Source organism: Alosa sapidissima, chromosome 16 (genome assembly GCF_018492685.1).
Source record: "Alosa sapidissima isolate fAloSap1 chromosome 16, fAloSap1.pri, whole genome shotgun sequence".
Lineage (NCBI taxonomy): Eukaryota > Metazoa > Chordata > Actinopteri > Clupeiformes > Clupeidae > Alosa > Alosa sapidissima.
The window spans coordinates 32,357,260-32,376,923 of NC_055972.1; the positions used below are offsets into that span (position 1 = coordinate 32,357,260).

At 37.9% G+C, this 19,664-nt stretch overlaps 1 protein-coding gene across 1 annotated transcript; it reads right to left on the reverse strand.

Moving 5' to 3' along the window:
* Nucleotides 1-819: 819 nt before the first annotated feature.
* cdhr1a (cadherin-related family member 1a) lies at nt 820-12,894 on the reverse strand. The gene is made up of 18 exons (XM_042066024.1): nt 12,674-12,894; nt 12,494-12,496; nt 12,044-12,139; nt 11,585-11,730; nt 11,416-11,466; nt 11,188-11,277; nt 9,895-9,981; nt 9,193-9,312; nt 8,820-8,963; nt 8,357-8,435; nt 8,049-8,149; nt 7,392-7,595; nt 6,428-6,580; nt 6,134-6,298; nt 4,900-4,967; nt 3,664-3,892; nt 3,217-3,471; nt 820-1,967 (listed from the first exon to the last, which is right to left on the reverse strand). Exons 1-18 carry the CDS (start codon nt 12,750-12,752, stop codon nt 1,443-1,445), a joined length of 2,595 nt encoding a protein of 864 aa, XP_041921958.1. The 5' UTR covers nt 12,753-12,894; the 3' UTR covers nt 820-1,442.
* Nucleotides 12,895-19,664: the final 6,770 nt, after the last annotated feature.

Consider the following 19,664-nt stretch of genomic DNA (forward strand, 5'->3'; position numbering starts at 1 on the left):
CCCATAAATCTTTATATAAGTTATTCTTTATCCAGGGATCATTATTTTTAACTAAAAGCTTATAGAAACACAAATAGGCATTAAATGATATAGACAAATCAGATAGGTGGTTCCAAATAGTGTCTTCAAGCAAATTTCAATACCACACTGCCTTACAATAAAGAGAATGGAGTCTCTAACATTGCCAATGTGAATTAAAAACGTTGTAACGTTGTTGTCATGGGTAGGAGCATGCCCCTTAAGTTGGTTTTAGATTCATTGGTACTCACATCTGCTTCAAGAAGATTTTAACCCTACTTGTCCACTATGCCACATACTCCATCAGGGTAAGGCCTCCCTACTTTCCTCCATTTTGGCAGTAGCTCTAAGCACACATCGCCTCTTTTCCATTACCAGCTATTGGCATCCCAGGACCAGCTACCAACCCAAACATACTTATCATCAGAACTCATTATCAAGCACTCCCATGGATGAACTGGTGAAATTTAGAAAGTACAGTCGGTGCATCTGAATTAACAAAAAAAAAAATCATTAGCTAATAACACTTTGTGATTAAGTTGCTAGTTGTTATTGAATTAGGTTCTCTGTGGTTAACACATACTGTATGCATGTCACCTTACTCTTACACACAGTATTTTACCACACTGTCATATGGGACACCGATCCACTTCACTCTATTGACTTTATTCATTAAAACATTCAATGTGGATAAATTGTACAATTAAAACATATCAGACACCCTATTTACTTAATTCAGCTATTTCACATTTCTGTAAAACACACACACGGCACTGCAACTTTCTGAATACTGATTTTTTATTGAAAACCCTTATGCCCATGGAAAGTTACAATCTTTGGACATTTATGAAATACTGTACCCTTTGGAGAGAGAAAAAAAACATCATAAACCAATGAGATTTGGCATAGCATAAAGTCCTCACACTGACATACTGTAAACCGGTATTTCTGAGATCCACTGTATTATTAATGATCCACTCTACGGACAGACCATTTTAAACACAGACAAACACTCATTCAGCACATAGCATATAAAATTGGTACATCAAATGGTTTTTATAGTATCACAGAGAAATACAACAGTGATCTCTTCATTCTGATTGAATTTGTATAAATAAATGTGAATCATTTGTAATGCAGCTTTATATTGCATGAATATCCATATTGGTTTCTAGAGGGGCCTACCAGCAACACAAAGTTCTCCTTCTGACCTGATTCAGTCCAGACACTCTGGACATCCTGTGTAAGAAACATGGGTGTAGTGGTCATGGCTGAAACCCTATGGCCTGCTGTCCCTCAGGCTGCTCTCCGCTGTCCTTTGGGGATGATCATCATCACGGACTCACACACCTGGGTCACTGCCTCTGCAGGGGGCATCTAGCAACATCCACTCCACAGCTGCACACTCATAGCAATAGTAAGAGTCAGTATTGGCTGGCCATCCTTCTCTGTTCAAATCGCATCTTCAGCTCAGAGACCAGCGCCGCGTTCACGTGATTTTCTTTCGTCTTAATGGGCCTTTTGCAGGGCTTTAGCACCACAGTACTGTAGCTTACTGGGGGGCCGGCCCATTGGCGCTCACCTGCCCGAGGGAAGCATGGGGGTGGAGGAGGGAGGCCTGGGGGAGGCATGGGAGGGGGTGGGTAGTTGTGACAGTTTGTGTTGACATTGTTGTTATAGTTAATGTTCTCTCCATTTTCAGGCTCCTCTTTCCGTCCCTGCTCTGCGGGCCCTTTAAATGCCCACTGTCTGTGCTTTGGCCTTCTCCGGATGATGCGGCGGCTGGGCAAGATCTTGTTGGACTTTTTGTTGCGCACAAACGTAACAGTAGAGACCAGGACTGTGGCTACGAGCATACTACAAATGACACAGGCAATCAAACCAAGGATTTTGATGGGATTGTCTCTACTTTGCATTAAAAAGGACGCGAATGGTCCATTGAGTTGAGTCTGTAAAAGAGCACAAAGAGAAATCAAGTCCATGGGACTGGAGCGGCTTATTTGTGTAAGACACAGAGGAATTGCAAGAAAGAGATCAACTATTAATGACCAGAGGTTCCAAGGCAGCACAGTGACTGAATTCGTCATTACGATGTGATATGAAATATTACAGAGCCTGATTCCATGATAAGACAAGATCAGAAGGGTTGAGTGCGAGGCCCACTATCATGACCATAACAATCCACACAAACACTATGTGTACAAAATCAAACTACACCTGCCTATGGACAAATGATTTTAAAATAGCCACATATTTCAATGTGAACTTATCAATTCACTTCCACCTAAGAGGCTATATTAATTTGTCTATCTGTCTGTCTGTCTGTCTGTCAACAACTACCTTGAATTTCATAAACTTTGTGGTGGTAGGGAGCATGGGCCAAAGAATAACACAATTTTACAGTGGATCAAGAGGTGGATCCAGGACTTCTAACTTTCTTTAATATGACCAGACAGGACATTTGGACTTGGCGGAGGTCTGCGCCAATTGAGTGCTCTTCTAGTTTCACATGCATTTGTTCTGATTGTGCTCCTGTACTCTTTTACAGACATAATGTTGTTGTATCACAACATTGATGAGAGTGAGTTCTGTATAGTGATACGAGTTGAAAAACAAAAGGTTGTGAGGGTGTGTCATGGTCAGGGCCTCCGAACAATCCTTCTGATCTTGCCCTGGGGTTGGACCCGCATTTTTTTTACAGATTTGCAGTAAGTAATGGTGGAAATGAACACTGTGAAAGCAATGGCCAAGGAAACAGTGCTCAAGCATATGTTGAAAACAGTCCATGGCCGTCTCTTGAGGCTCAGGAAGTATGTTATTACTCTGGATTTGATCTGAAAATGATACAACAATGATACAACTTAAATATAAATGTAACCACACTCATTAGATAACCTAAGACATCATCGGAAAAGTCTATATGGACTAAAAGCATTGGAAAATGAAGGAACCATTTGGAGAGTATTATATGAAAACTTCTGATAAAAACATTGCTTCAATAGATACGCATATCCTATTCAAAAGAGACTATTCTGTTGAAAAAAGCTTGACAATGTAGAATGTTTAATGATATCTAATTTAGTAATATACCGTCATCAATACTTAGTTCCATGAATATTTCCTCCCTTGAATGAATACTGTTTTCAAAAAATAAAATTGCCCAATATACTAATTAATTGAAAGGTGATGTTGTCTTACTGCCTCTGTGATGTCAATCTTCACCACAGTGGTGGTGCTGAAGGAGGGCGATCCTCTGTCTCTTGCCTGGACCACCACAGACCATGTGCATTCTTTCTGGTTGGTTATGTTTTGAACAATGTCCATGGACTTGATGTAAGACTTCAGCATGATCTCGCCTGTGTCAGAATTAATGTCAAAGATGTTGTCTGGCTCAGTTTTCATGATGGAGTACTCAATGACGTTATTGGGCTCTTCTGCATCTTCATCAATCGCCTGAACAAAACAGATATATATATGCATGAACACACACACACACACACACACACACACACACACACACACACACACACACACACACACACACACACACACACACACACACAGACAGACACACACTCAAATGTAAATATACTGTACATCTTGTATTGTGAAAGGTTTGGGATTGCATGGTGACTGTCAACTGACCTCTATTTTGACTGGTGCTCCAATGATCATAGTTGTCTCCAAAAAGTTGTTGTTGAATTCAGGTGAGTGGTCATTGAGGTCAAGAATTGTTACAAAGACCTCAGCCAAACTGTACTTTCCTTCTGTGTCCTCAGCTTTTACATAGAAGTTGTACTTGGACTTGATTTCAGCATCCAGGCTAGCCCAAGGTTGAGTATAAATGATTCCTGACTGTGACTGAATTAGGAACCTTGAAAAGTAAAGAGATAAAAGTGAGAACAAGAGATGGTGTTTTTTTAATGAGACAAATTAATGACAAATAACTGTATTTCATTTCTAGTCATGGTTGTCATCTTGCACATATGTTGTTTGTTCGTTTTCTAGGTTTATATATGATTTATGGGACTAGTCTCAGAACTGTGTAGAATCGCCTTACTGTAAGGCAACTGTCACATTGCAAGGTAACAGGTGTCACTGGCTCACTGGAACATTCTATTTTCTTCCCCAATCCCATTAGGGCATTAAAGTAGATGGAGACACAGGACGCTGCCTGTCTTGTCTTAGCATTTTGTGGAGAAACAATTGCATGTGTTTACCCTTGCCTCCCGTAAGGTCGTTAATTATCACAAGCACGACGCCTGTGAGTTGCTCACACAGATTTGTTTTGCCTGCTGGACTTCAGAGTCTACTCAAAGGAATCTCTGCCAGTAATCATCATGTATGCTAGATTTTAAAATATCTGGTCTGATAATTGTCACAATGAATATCGCTCATAGATGTTAAAGGATCCCCCTGTCAAGTTTATGTTTCATTTCATAGTTGAGCATTAGGTTGAATCTGCTTTTAGGTTAAGTGTCTCTACATCAGTGAAAATCCATATTTGAGATGGAGGTGACTAATGATGAAAACATTTCAGTTATTTGTATCTGCAGGTTGAGCTGTAATAAAAACTCAATAGAATATAAATACAGTTTGAGTCCACAAAGGCCAAGCTTTCTGGTAGGATCTCATGTAAAGCTTGTGTATCAAGGGAAAATATGAAAGGAAACAGTAATAAAATGAAAATGTGTGTGCGCGAGTGTGTGTGTGTGTGTGTGTGTGTGTGTGTGTGTGTGTGTGTGTGTGTGTGTGTGTGTGTGTGTGTGTGTGTGTGTGTGTGTGTGTGTGAGAGAGAGAGAGAGAGAGAGAGAGAGAGAGGCAGATGAAGTGGTGTAAGTGGTGTGACTGTAGTGCCAGAACTATTCAGAATTTACTTACAAGTCTGATCCAGCACCATATATGGAATACTTGACTTCACCCCACAGTCCTGAATCTGGATCTGTAGCCTGCATAGATAAACGAACGATCAGAAGAAAACATGCCTTTTAGTCCACAATACAGTATCAAAACACTTCTATGAAGCAGCCATACACTTAAAGGTAAACTATGCAGTATTGGCAATTTCCTTACTGTTTTTTTTTTTCGGTTTTTGCTTATTTTTAGCTTGCTCTGTCATGTCAAGTCTGAGAAACTCCATCGCTACCTTTTTCTAGCCGGTGCCTGGCGTGTATGTGTATTTGAATGCAGTAAAACAATTCGTTACACTCGTTATACTTCCTGACACTGAGGCCATCGGCCCGCCGGCCCACAGTTGCAAGGGGGTTTTTTCCGCTCACAGGCGCTAGGGGGAAGCGAGACGGCCACCATTCAACCCGAAAAAAGTCATATAACCATTCCAATGACTCTGAAGCTGGTAAATGAAGGTACATTAAGCTAAAAAACTAGCATATTAAGCTAAAAAAAACTGCATAGTGTGCCTTTAAAAATACATTATTAGACTGACATTACAAATAATAAGGCCTAGATGTGAGTACAACAATAAAGAACACTGTCTTGAAACAGCACTGCTTTCTCTAAAGGCCTTGGCTTAAGAGTACCCCTACAGATGATTGTCAACAACCAGGGATCTGCATAGGCAGTCTAAGTTCAGGGAAGGGATGAAGCAGGATGTTTGCATGGCTTGGGTCATTTTCCATTTTTTCCATCTAAATTTCAGCCTGGACATTACGGGAAAAGAGCTGCTGCCCAAACACACATGCCTCTTCATAATTTGGGGATTTATCTTGCATTTCATAACACTCAGCCAGTTTGTCCCTGTCAATTTTATGATTTGTTTTGTTTGGTCTGTCTTGGGCAGGTAATAAACTAGACAGCACACAACCAGCACATTATTTTCCTCATGTTCTGATCAGTATTTTGGATGTGATTTCTGAGTAAACTATAGATTAGAAGGAGCATGTTATGACAAATGCTAAAGACATATCACTCAAATGCTCATCTTCTCAACAGCAATACTGTAGGTAACTTAGTGACTGATCACTTAATGGTAACTGTTTTCTATGCAGAGAACAGGGGACTTCAACAAAACATATTCTTGTCAAATATACACTTTGGTTTGATTTCTGGGTTTACCTCTGGTTCTAAATCTTCTGAAAATCAGGCAGCCACTTACTGTAACGGTGACAACATTGGATCCTCCTGGGGAGTTTTCAGGGATTCGAGCAATATAGTACTCTGAAGAGAATTTAGGGGCATTGTCGTTGGTGTCCAGTAGGTGAATCACTACGTCTGCCGTTGCGCTGAATCGCTCCGGTGTGTCAATCTCCACTGCAAGCAACTAAAACACAACAGCATTTCTGATTCATTTCAATGTTTTTCTTTCCACCATGATACTGTTGCTGGATATTTGAAAGAAATAGGCTCCAGAAAACATTGTTTTGTCTGAAGTGCATACTGATGTGGTTACCTTGAATGTAAGAAATTGTGATCTCTCGTAGTCTATGGCTGTAGAATCTTCCACTAAGATGGTGACCTGAGCCTCATTGAGCACAGTCTGAGGGACAACTCGTAACATCCTTCCAGGCCCAACTAGCCGCAGGTTAAACTTTGCATTAGCACCCTGCAAAACATGGATTAAGATTAACATTTGATTTGCCTGATTGTGACAAAGTCTGCACTCAAATGTTTATGTCTGATGCAGAAGTATGGTAGCCCACAAGCTACATTTGTTTTGTTTTCACTTTTCAGTGATTTTAAAACAGCAAGTGGCACATTACACGAGGCCACTGTCCTTAGAGAGTGACAAACAAGCAAGGGAAATAACATGATGACTCAGAGGAAGGAAAGAATAGATTAGCATTGCTGGGATTCACACTGGGTGTGCAAAGAGCTTAACGATTCCTAATTTCATTTTTAATCAATTGGACATTCCTCCATTTGCGTAGTATCTCTAGAAATGCTGACAATAACACACTATGTCTCCAAACTTGATCTATTTTGGGATGTATTTGTCAGATTATTTTGGACATTTTACAAAAGCAGGTGCTTACTGATAAAAACGCCTTACATAATATGACAAAATCTGGGAAATGGAACACCTGCTTGTTTGGGTTTATTCAGCCTTTTTATGTAACATCCAAAAGAGCACTTTCATCATGAATGGAGAGTCCATCCTCATGGAGTGTAAACATCATGAACAGACTAAGCTGAAGGATAAACCTCATTACACTGTATGCATGATAGTATTATAACATAAAACAGACTTTCAGTCAATGTTAAGTGAAATGAACAATGTTAATGCTCCCATTATGCATATAATTCTAAGGGGGGTGATTTAAAAAGAGCTGATTTAAACAACTAAAATGATGATGAATTGTATTTTATTTTTGAACACACCCTCTGACAACTCAAACACAAACAATGTACTCCACCTGATCAGAGTCATTGACAGAGATCTTCAGTCCCCTCAAGATTTCTCCTTCTGGGGGGTGCTCGTACATTGTAAGCTCAAACATGTTCTGAGGTCCATTTTCTCCGTAAAAGGTGGGAGGGTGGTTGTTCAGGTCCACTACTCGTATGGTTACTGTAGTGATGGCATAGTCCATTAGGCTTCCATCTGGTCCCACCTCTGAAGCCTGGGCAAATAAGGGTGCCATGAGGGCAACAGAGAAAAGTCATTTGATTACAAACATGATTAAGCTTCACAGTTTTAGGATGTGTGGCACACAGCATAGCCAAATGAATGACCCACAGGCCAGAGCACTTGCATATTGGCTAAATATTTCTATCCACCTTTCAAACCTCATCCATTAACCATCCCGAAATGTGTATCATCTGGCATTCCTCATTAAACCTACAGACCTGACATGCCAAGGGGACTGACGTAGCCTACAGCATGTTTAAATTCACCTTTGATAGCTAATTGGCTTATGCCTTTTTTCTATTGGATTATAGTTAGCCTGGTCACAAGAGGGGTGCAGGAGGTAAGGAGTGCCAAACAACAACAACATGGTGGCAGATGAATATAGCACACAGCAAGCACTGGTGGAGGAGCTTTGGTGCAGGTGTGCAGTGGCAAGAAGGCTCACCTTTACTTTAATATGAAACATTTCCTTCCTTAGATGGGCAGGGTAGGCACGCAGGGTGATGCAGCCACTGGTCTTATTGATGACAAACACCCCATCTGCACCTGGGTGTGTCCAAAGGCATGATTTGATATACAATTTGTGCATCTATTATGAGTAACTTAAAAATCTAGAAGTTTACATGTCAGTGCCAACATTAGTTAATCCTGACATAATTTTTCTCTTATTATATGTTCTGTTTATACAATAAAGTGTAGTTTGTAGTTTATAAAGTAATTATGTCTGTAAGTTGCAGTTTGGTGGCTGCTTACCGGAATGAATGGAATAATGGATAGGATTTGGGTTCCCTACATCTCCATCTTTAGCAAAAACTGTGAAGATTTCTGAGCCCTGAAACCAAAACAAACAGTTTTTCAAAATAATTGGCATTTGAGCATTTGATTATATAGCATGTATATATATATGAAGGGTTTGGTTCCAGGTAAGGTATGTTGTTTTCCAGGTAATTTAAGTAGAAATGTAATAGGGTTATTGCTAATTGATTTATCTTCATTCAATCAAAACAACACAACTACAAAATTCTTGATATTACTTGAGACAATTATATAACATGACTTATTAATGTTTTTAAAAATGGAGATGTAGCATTTTGGAACTTAAGTCTTCATATATATAATATTTCAAACCACACATGAGTATTGACAAGCACAGCAGACTGTCAAAGTCAATGTACAATAACATAGTTAACAATGGTGGAACTAATGTGAAACTCACTGGTGATGAAACTTCATAAACATATCCAAAATATGGGATGCCGATAAAGATAGGAGGTGTATCCTGAGTGTCCACAACATTGATTGTCAAAGTAGCAGATGCCGAAAGGACTTGGTGCTTTCCTTTATAATGTCCACCTCCATCCTGATACCACAAATACATGAATAGGAAAGACAGACAAACATATAGATATGTCAACCGATAGACAAATACATGGATTCATGCAGAAAGAGTGGGGGATATGTATTGTCTTGAATGACACCACATCTTCAATGTGTCTTTAATTACTCTTAAAATGTGTCACTGATCCAAATGTGCATGTGGCTAAATGGGGATGCTATTACAAACACCAGCGCTACATCGCCCATCTCACCTTTGCTACCACAGTGACGAAATGTGTTGTGGACTTCTCAAAGTCCAGAGTCTCTCCCTGCTTAATGCGAAGCACTCCACTGTGCCGGTCTATTCCAAATTTTTCATTTTTGTCCAGGCTCTAAGTGAGAACAGCACAGACAGGTTTGAAATGCTTTATATAATCATTTTTTTCACATGGACGGTAAAAGCAGCCAAGTGCCCATCTGGCTCACCTAGCCGCATTAGAGGACCATGACTAGGACCCATGTCTGTAGCATCTGTGTCGGTCAGGAGTGGCCACACTCTAAATGGGCAGGTAAAATCTCTTTGGCCCAGATGTTGTGTACTACAGTGTCACTCATTCCCAGCTGTTTCGAGTCTATAATAGCCAACATGCATAAACTGCAATATAACATACCCCACCATTGCCAAATGGTGCAAAGCTGTTCTCTAATCCGTCAGTACCTTACAGAAATGTAATTGTAATTTAATCCTTGGCTGTATAGAGGACGGCACTTTTCATCCCACATCAAATGTGCTTATACAGTATTATTACTTTTGTTATGACCAGCCTGACCTCTCAATCCCCCATCTTTATACAGATTTTCTGTCAGGGACAGTCATTAAAAGAAGGAAAAATATTCATATCACTACTTTGGCAGGATTCCTATGAAGATATGGGTGACTGGAAGTCTGCAGTTGTAGTGCTAGGGAGCATTACCTGGAGAAAGTAGTCGAGGGAACCACCTGAACCAGTGTCCTTATCTACAGCCTCCACTTTGAAGATACTGCTGCCAGATGCGGTACTCTGACAGTAAAAGTGTTTAGTAGCAATTATGTGTTACTTATATAAAAATACTTCTTATTTTAATAAGATTAAAAAAGATCAGTGCATATAACATTTGTAAATTACATTACATTTAGCAGACACTTCTTGACCAAAGTGACTTACATATGTCAGCTATATTACAAGGGATCACATTGTCCCTGGAGCAACTTGGGGTTAAGTGCCTTGCTCAAGGGCACAACGGTGGAAGCTGGGAATTGAACCGACAACTTTCAGGCTACTGCACGCTAGCCCAGCTCCTTAACCACTACACTACCACCGCCCTACAATTGCCATGTGTTTTACTATGTGTATATAATCTACATATAATACAACATTATGCATTGTATATTCTGAATTTTACACACACTACCAGCAGTTAAGACTATAAACATGTACAGTTGCGCTCATAAGTTTATGAACCCATACTAAAGTTGACTAAAAAGAGGAATTAAAAATCATCTTTTGGAAATTGATCTTAATGCCTTATTAAAATGAGGAAAATCCAACCTTTAAGGACACCCATTTTCTTTGTGAATGAATAATGTATTGCAAATAAATAAATGTTCTTCCTTAAAATACAGGTGGCATAAGTATACACACCCCTATGTTAAATTCCCATAGAGGCAGGCAGATTTTTATTTTTAAAGGCCAGTTATTTCATGGATACAGGGTACTCTGCATCCTGAAGTAAAGTAGGAGAGAGGCCGCACTATGCATATGTACACTTTTACACAAGGCACACGCCGAAACGTGTATGTGCAAATAAAAGTGTATATATGCATAGTGTGGCCTCTCTCCTACTTTACTTTATGTAACTATCCAGGCCAGCACTCTTAAAGTTTAAAAGTAGACACATTGAGTGAAGCCTGCTCCTATCCTCACTTACTCTGCATCCTGATCAATTTCCCTTGGCCTTTGGAATTAAAATAACCCAACGTCATCACATACAGCATCCTTCACCATACCTAGAGACTGGCATGGGATACTTTCCATAAGATCATCTCTCAATGCAAATCAAACCAGCTATTAGGCTAACTGAAATAAAACCATGCCAATGGTTTAATTAAGGTATTAAGATCAATTTCCAAAAGATTATTTTTTTATTCCTCTTTTTAGTCAACTTTAGCATGGGTTCATAAACGTATGAGCAGAACTCTGTATTTGCCAGATACAAATATGACTCACCTCTAAGACATCTACAATTGCAGGCATGTTCTGAAACTGTGGTTTCTCATCATTAACATCCATCACAAACACCTGTACCTTCTCAGTTACCTCAAGAAAGAGGAAAAAAGGCAAAATATACATTGCCACAATACATTTCCTAAACATAAACACTGTGCCACAATACATTTCCTAAACATAAACAATGTGCCACAAAAGGACATTTCTAATTCTAGCGCTATTACTTACTTTATTACGGCCATCTGTTATACTAACAAATACTTCAATCTCATCTTGCACCTGTTGATAAAATACGTATATATATATTTTAGCAAAAACTGATTTAATGCACAATGACATTGATAGAAATATAATATTAAATGCCACCAATATGAATATGAATTATTTAATGGCTAACCTCTCTGTCAATCTCCTCAATAAGGGTAACTGTTCCAGATTTGGAATCAACTTTAAAATATTCCTTGGATCCTGGTTCAAAGGTCAGTCCATATGTAACTGATTGGCCTTCTGGGTCTGTTCCATTTAAAATATATATTTGTGTTCCTGAAATGAGAAAAGTGCAGAAAATAGTGTGATGTGTGCTATATTTTGAGATGTTTTAATGTACACTTGACATTCCTAAACACAGTTAAGGCATTTGAATATTCTCTTGTAGAACACAATATAATAGCCATTGTTTTACAAATCATGATCAAGGCATAGATGTGTGGACATCTGCACTGACGTCAGCTAGATTACACCTTTTAATGAGTTCCTTAGCGTGATCCCATCTGTTTTTCGCAAATCAAATGTTCATTTTGGTTATTTTTCAGGTCTATTTATCTCAGGTTTTAAATAATGTTTGGAGAAATCTTACCAACTGGTGTATCTTCTAAGAGGCTGAACAGTGCCAGATTACCACTGTTACTGTTGGGCCCATTATCAAAGAAATATGGAGCATAATCTGTTTGTGCTGGGAATCAAAGAAATAACAACAATAGACAAAACATGTAGGTTTTCACACAAAATATTTGTTACATTCAGTAGTTTCAAGACAAAAGCATGACACCCCCATACTGAAACCTAGCACTACTTATGACCTCTCTGTTTTATCCACCTGACAAGGATTACAGGTGTATTACGTCATGCATGCTAAAATAACCTCTGATTTAAGACTGACCATGTACCTTGACTGTATGTCACATCAAATATCACTTTTACTAGGCAGCACTACATGTTTTAAGATCTAACATGACTTTGTTTATAATGAATAACACTTAAAACAGATTTGACACTAAACAATAAAATTAAGACAAAATGTACTCACTTGCTGTTGCAGCATGTATTTCGTACACAAATGAACAGAACAAAGTGAATAAGAGAAAGTAGCATGTAAAGAAGGTCTGAACAAGCAACAGTTAAAATACATAGAAGTACGACAAATTAAGAATCAATAATCCTCATTACCTAAATAATAAAAGAACAGCAAACAATAAATGTTACTTACCAAAGGTGAACTGTGCAAATACAACAAGAAGGTATGTAACAAAGTTTTTCAAATTCTTCATTCTTGTGAAACAAGCCATGGATTCTAAGCTAGATGAGGCCAGAACTAGTTCTAAACACGTTTCCCTCTGAAGGTGGTTATGCTGGACAGAGGGAAGCTAAGGCATATGCTAAGCGACTAATCCAATGACACGCCTTAGCCCTTTGCACATTTTTAGAGCACAGTTGTCGCTACCTGAAGAAAAACAAATCTTTGTTTCCATTTTGGTGGAGCAAAAGCACAAATGAGAGGTTACCAACAATGCAAGAAGGTCTACTTTTGCCTTTGTAGGAGTTAAATGGTATTAAATACTAACAGTGGCGTGATGGTTGTGCAAGTAAACATTGCCTTTAATGCAATCACAAAAACACAGGAGCAGTAGTTGCAGCTACAAATGTTTTGTCCAACCTCATGTTGTCAGTATACTCTTTTCTTATCTTTTAGATCTTTTCTCTACCTGGATTTCATCTTGCTTAAATCTTTATCTAACACATGTGCATTGCATTAGTAAGAAGTACAGGTTTTTTTTACCTTTTAGTCCTTTTCCCTACCTGGATCTCATCCTGTCTAAAAACATATCCATATTTCTAAATTGCATCAGTAAACATTATCCCTAGTATTGCTTTAAATAGGCCCTTAAAATTGCATCTCTGTACCTCAAAATTACATATTTAGGAGTTGTATTTCATAAAATAAAATCCTGTCAATGGCTTGGATATATCTCTACACCTTGGCCTCATAGTATTCACAGAACTTGTCAGCCTCACCTCTGATGATACACTCTCAGACACTTAGACATTGGCTACAAGTTGTCGGAATTGGTTCTTTAGGTTTGTGACATATCCAGGCTTTTTGAGACTGTTGGATAAGTTTCAAGGTGGAAAAACTCAGCCATGGTCTTGAATATTTATTTTGCTCCTGATATACTGTGTATTATATCAAAATAATACCATTATGGACATGTTAACAAGGTTAAATTAAAAAAAAAAAACTTAACTTAACATTGTGTCTTTGTTATGTGCACTGCATACTGACATTACAGTTTTTTTCAGTCGCTAACAAGCGTTTGTCCAACCAGTTGTCACATTTTCAAAACTCTAAATACAATTAGCACAGCATCAGTCTTTTGTGGCCATACCATTCACACATTTCATGTCGTTTTTACACGATATGCAGTCAGTGAACACATTTCCACAATGCTTACATTTTCTTAACAAACAAGCTATACCTCCCAACAAAATTATGGATTGTTTTTGCAGTATTTACGAATGTTAACACACAACATCCCACAATAGTGCTGCTCTTATTTTTTCATTATTATATGTGCCCTCTTATTTACTTATTTACTTACTTTTTTGTTTACTTGAATGTTATGTTTGCCTGTGGACTTAAATTGGTAAAATGTCTTGTCTTCACCGTGGGATAGTGAGAAACGTAATTTCGATCTCTTTGTATGTCTGGAACATGTGAAGAAATTGACAATAAAGCTGACTTTGACTTTGACTTTGACTTTGATAGCAAAGACAATATTCCAAACCTTAGATACAGTATAAAAACCTCTGCTTCTGCAATGATATCAGTTCAAAAACAATATATCTTAGCTGATAATAAACAAACAATTGAATAATTGACACACAACTGATATATATATTATGTTGGGTAAATTGGGCCAACCACAGCTGATTCCAGTCTGGCTTAGACTCAGTGGCAGGGGTTATTTTTTCTATTACATTGACACTTATACAGTAAAAGGAGGACTTTGAGGTAGAAACAGAAAAAGAAAAAGACAAACACTGTAATGTCTGGATGAAGAAGAGGAAGAGCAAGGGACCCAGGGAGAAGAGCAGGCCCAGTGAGAGGTGCAGTGAGGTGCAGGAGCAGTGAGAGATGCAGGAGCAGTGAGAGGAGCAGTGAGGTGCAGGAGCAGTGAGTGGAGCAGGGTCAGGGAGAAGAGCAGGCCCAGTGAGAGGTGCAGTGAGGTGCAGGAGCAGTGAGAGGAGCAGTGAGAGGTGCAGGAGCAGTAAGAGGAGCAGGGTCAGGGAGAAGAGCAGGCCCAAAGAGAGGGCAAGGTAGAGGTGTAAGAATGTGTGGTGGTGGCATTCCAAAGGCTGCAAGAACAGTTGTCAGAAATGAAATTCATGCCACTATCATTGACCATGTAATCAATGCGATGTTTATGAAAACATGTGGCCTAACCCTGAAGATCGCAGAGATTAGATACAGTAATGTTGTGCTTTTTTTTAGTTCCCCCCCCTTTTTATCTGGCTTTTTTGCTGTTGTTTTTTTGTTCAGAATGCTCTTGTGTGTTTCATGGATAATTTGTTCACTGTAAGCAATACTGTAAAACCTTTTCTGTTCTATCATACTGTAAACAGTATTTCTACTGTACCTCCTGTAGTAAACAGTAAAGGGAAAAAAAACTGATTTGCTTTTTACTGGAATGCTTTTGAATGTGAACATTGCATGTGGACATACAGTTCCCAACCAAGAAATTTAGTGTAAAAACGGTGGATAGCATGTTTTGCATGCAAATACCTGTAAGACATAAAAGTCTATGCAGTTTTTGTAATGTCAACAATAGCCAGTATTTTGAAACCTGGTGTACTTTGATTGACTGCATGTACCTTGTGAAGTGAAAACAAGTGTTATTCTTTGACATAATAATTTCATTTTGAGTCAGATTTCCAGTGTTTTGGTAAAGTTAGTGTGTGCAGAGAAAGATGTGTTCTGTTTTGAAATGAAGAGTTAGTATATATTTAACAAAATGTGTTTTTGAGAAGAAAATTATCCAATTGGCCAATTGTGTTTTGTAGGTGTGAGTCTGTGTTATAAGTTTAGAAAAATTATCTGAAGTATGGGTAAGCGTGTGAAATTGATGAATCCACAAAAAGTAGAGCTTAATTCATTTATATCATTTTTTGTGTTATTTTCTAATTAGGCTACCGATCAGAAAGTAACACCAATGACGGTAACACCAATGACAATTTCGAGAAAAAAATGATTTTTTTACAAAAATGGCTGCCATGTGACAGACCTCCTGTCATCAGAAATATAAAAATCACTTAATTATTAAACATACTTTTTTAATATATATTTTTTCACACCCACACAGCTATAACATGAGTAACACCAATGACATCTTTAAAAGCCACACTTAAAATTCTAAAACAAATCATGATATTTTACAGTTTTTCTCAGTCGCTTTGGTGCTTTTCTCATATCACTATTAACATTTGCACAGCAGTTAGTGCATTTCTCAAAACAATTAGTGCAAACTGCAAAATCTAGTGGATAACCTGCAAAAGCACGTCAGTTGCTCAAAATGGATAGTCCATTCCTCAAAAGCAAGTATTTATGTCAATGAAACTGCCAGTGTCATCAAAATGAGAAGTCTTCACACCATCGTTTATGAACAAGATAGTAAATGGCTTTGTCATGTTTTCATTATGGCAGTTTATTCTCTCAGTGTTTTTCCATGCAAAAGGTCAGAACTTGGTGACACTACCTAAACATGCTCAAGACAGCACTATACAGTACTTGTACAGCCATTTGAAAACTACAGTAAAGTTAGAAATTGCTGTAGTTAGGAGAGTGAGTACAAGACACTGAATATGTACGTTTCACATTTTTACTGTTTATGCTCTTTGCAATTCTATGGCATTGTAACATAATTTGATAACTAGTTCACCAGTTTTGTATGTAATGACTCAAGCAATGAAATGAAGACTATGAGTTTTATTGGGAACGACTATTCAGCATCCATAAGTCAGTTCATTTTGACTGACATGACAAACTGATACATGTCCAAAAGCATTTGCAATTTGTTCAGAGGAAGGAGAAATTGCTACTATGATGTGCACAAATGACTAAACGTTGTGGAGGTTGAACTAATAGTTATGAGAATTTTCATTCTGATCTGAGAAAAGCACCAAAGCGACTGAAAAAAACTGTAAACAAATAAAGTAAGGCATCTCACAAACATTATGCCTTTGTCCACTGCACTTCTTCAACTGACCTCTTGACCCAAGAGAAACGTCAAAGAACCTGTGCATTATGTCAAAATAAAAGTGTTTTGTGTAGAGTAACACCAATGACGGAATTTTGTGGGACAAAAAATTATTTAATATGATTCACATTTATAATTTATTTTTTACCATTTCAGTGTTCTATTGATTTCATGCTGTGTTAAAGTTAAATGTATGTGAAATTTGATTTAAGAAAATAATATTTTTAAATGAAAAGTACACAGCTCAACTTCCCTGTATGATCATTATTTTTTTTAGAAATAATAAAAAGAGAAGATTAAATAAATTAACTATTTCTCATCACCCCAAGGACAGTATATTTATTGAATATATATAATTATGTGATCATTGGGTCAAATGAAATGATTTAAGGGTCTGCAAAAGTAAGGGACTAGCATTTCCACCTTTTTGTAGAATGACCCATTTCCAGTGTTTTGGTAAAGTTAGTGTGTGCAGAGAAAGATGTATTAATAATATATTTAACAATTTAAATGTGTTTTTGAGAAGAAAATTATCCATTTGGCCCATTGTGTTTTGTAGGTGCGAGTCTGTGTTAAGAGTTTAGAAAAAGTATCTGAAGTATGGGTAAGTGCTTGTTAGCGATTGAAAAAAAAGTGTTCATACTGTAGGCCTGTACTGTGATATTTCATATAATGAGCTAGCAAAGAAGATTGAATGTATGTCAATCACCATACATCAAAACATGCCTCTCTAGTATTCTATTCTAGTCTATTGGTGCTCTGATATATTACATATTATTCAATCACATCAATTTAGTGTTACCAGCCCCTGTCCAACCACCTTTCCAATACAGTGTCCCCATGATGTGACATTAACCCATGTAATTTTGTTGGTTTTGTTTCACTGTGTAATATTGAAGACTTACACATGGTAAAGCTAAACTGAACTTACAATATGGTTTGTCTGCCTAAACCAATTAGGAAACTAAACAAATATGATGCTATCAATTGTTTCCTGTGTGAAGCTTGATCTCACATGACTGGAGAGGTCACTGAGAGCCATGAAGCCAGATTATGTGGAATAATGCGTTCTTTCTTCTGAAGGAAACTGATGAATAGAAGCTAATTTAAAATGTCTATATTTTCTTATGTGTATGCAAGAGGACTGCTCTCCCTATTAGTAACGTTTCCTAAAATTTGAATGTGGCTTGATTAGCTGAAGTTTGATGGAAAAGGAACCTGTAAATATTTCCTATAGCTAATTGTGCCATATAGCATGTAAAGTTGAAGTATTAGTCCAGACAAGTTACATGTCTTTCCCCACTGCACTTCTACTGCCACTACAGTACCTGCCATTTCTATTTTCTCCTCATCAATGAATTGTTGATGACTGATGCTGGCATATATGCTGACTCATGTAAGGATGGAGTTTTAATTAACATCAAATTGCACCATAATTGATAAAGCTTGTGTATTGTGAGTAATGATTAGCCTAGTCATGGTGCTATAAACCTGTAAACTTCATCTACTTCATCATCTATTAGCCTAGAAATCTAGACGCGCAAATTACATTTGCTGCCAGGGCTAGTCTAGCAACTCTCCGTTGGCTTGTGAGCTCCAGAGGCCTTTGAAATCGTGTATAGAGTCGTTTGGTGGGCTTAACATAATGATTGATGGCAGAGTTGCAACGGTTTGGCTTGAATTCCCTGCTACTTGAAAACAAATATCCTATTGCATCCTATTGCGTGCAGAGGGAATTTGAAAGACAACTGATTATCCCGCCCCTCGGACTGAGCACTACGAACGGTGAGTGCCCAGACCCTACATTTTAATGTGGGTCTGGCTCACCAGGCTAATCATCTATAACATCTTGATCAGAATATACTTTACAGTTTTTCTCGATTGCTTTTACCTGCTTAAGTAAACTAGAACCCACTTGGTCTTCATGACTACTTTCTTTGCACAGCAGAAGTCATCTCTTGCGAATGTGTTCACACATTTTCATTGGGTTCACACATTTCTCACACCCTTTTGCAAAACAGTTAACACAGGTGTCATTCAAAAGCCCCAAACTCTATTGGTTTTCCCATGCTAAACAAAAGGAAAACATCTTTTCACAGGTGGTATAGATTCCTTGCATAAGTCTGAATTTCTGATACACCTGTGTGAAACTCCTTTGCACAATTCTTCAATCAGCAATCATTCATTCTACATAAGAGATGTCTGTTCTGTGTTGCTATTTGCAAGTATGGATCTAATGCACATTTAGACAAAGTACTGTATTGCCTATTTGGTGGAGAAAACAGTACAAAAGGTCTTCACTGTATGTCTATTTCGATGAAAGTTGTAGTTCAATGAAATGTACAGTATCTTGCTAGGTGTTTGCTGTATGTCTTACATGTCAATGACAGTTACATCTTGGGAGGAATGAATAATTTGTTTTTTTATTCAGTACATTTTGTCTTTTCAGAGTTTTTTTCTGATACTAGAAAAATGAGAAAGTAATGAAACAGACATAGCAAAAATGCTAATTTTGAGAACTAGATTTTGCATTTTGTTGCCCAGTGTGTAATGATTGATTAAAGAGTGTTTTTGAATTGGCAACAAGTTGTAGTGTTTGAAGGCAAGATTTGCTTTTGCTGCATGTTTTAAGTGTTTTGAGAGAATAACAGCCTTTTGCAAGCAAAATGTGTCATTTTGTCCAGAGTGCTTTTGTTCAGACACGGGTGTTAACTGTTTTGAGAGTGTGATTTCAGAGTTGACACAGGTATCAAAACGATCGAGAAAAACTGTAATGTCCCCATGGGGAAATTTGTCTTGGACTCATCAAAGCATACATCAACAGGGAAATGACAGACAACACGTTAGCCTACATCATAAGCTTCATAGGCATCTACTTCATCATCTATAACATCTTGATCAGAATATACTTTAATGTCCCCATGGGGAAATTTGTCTTGGACTCAT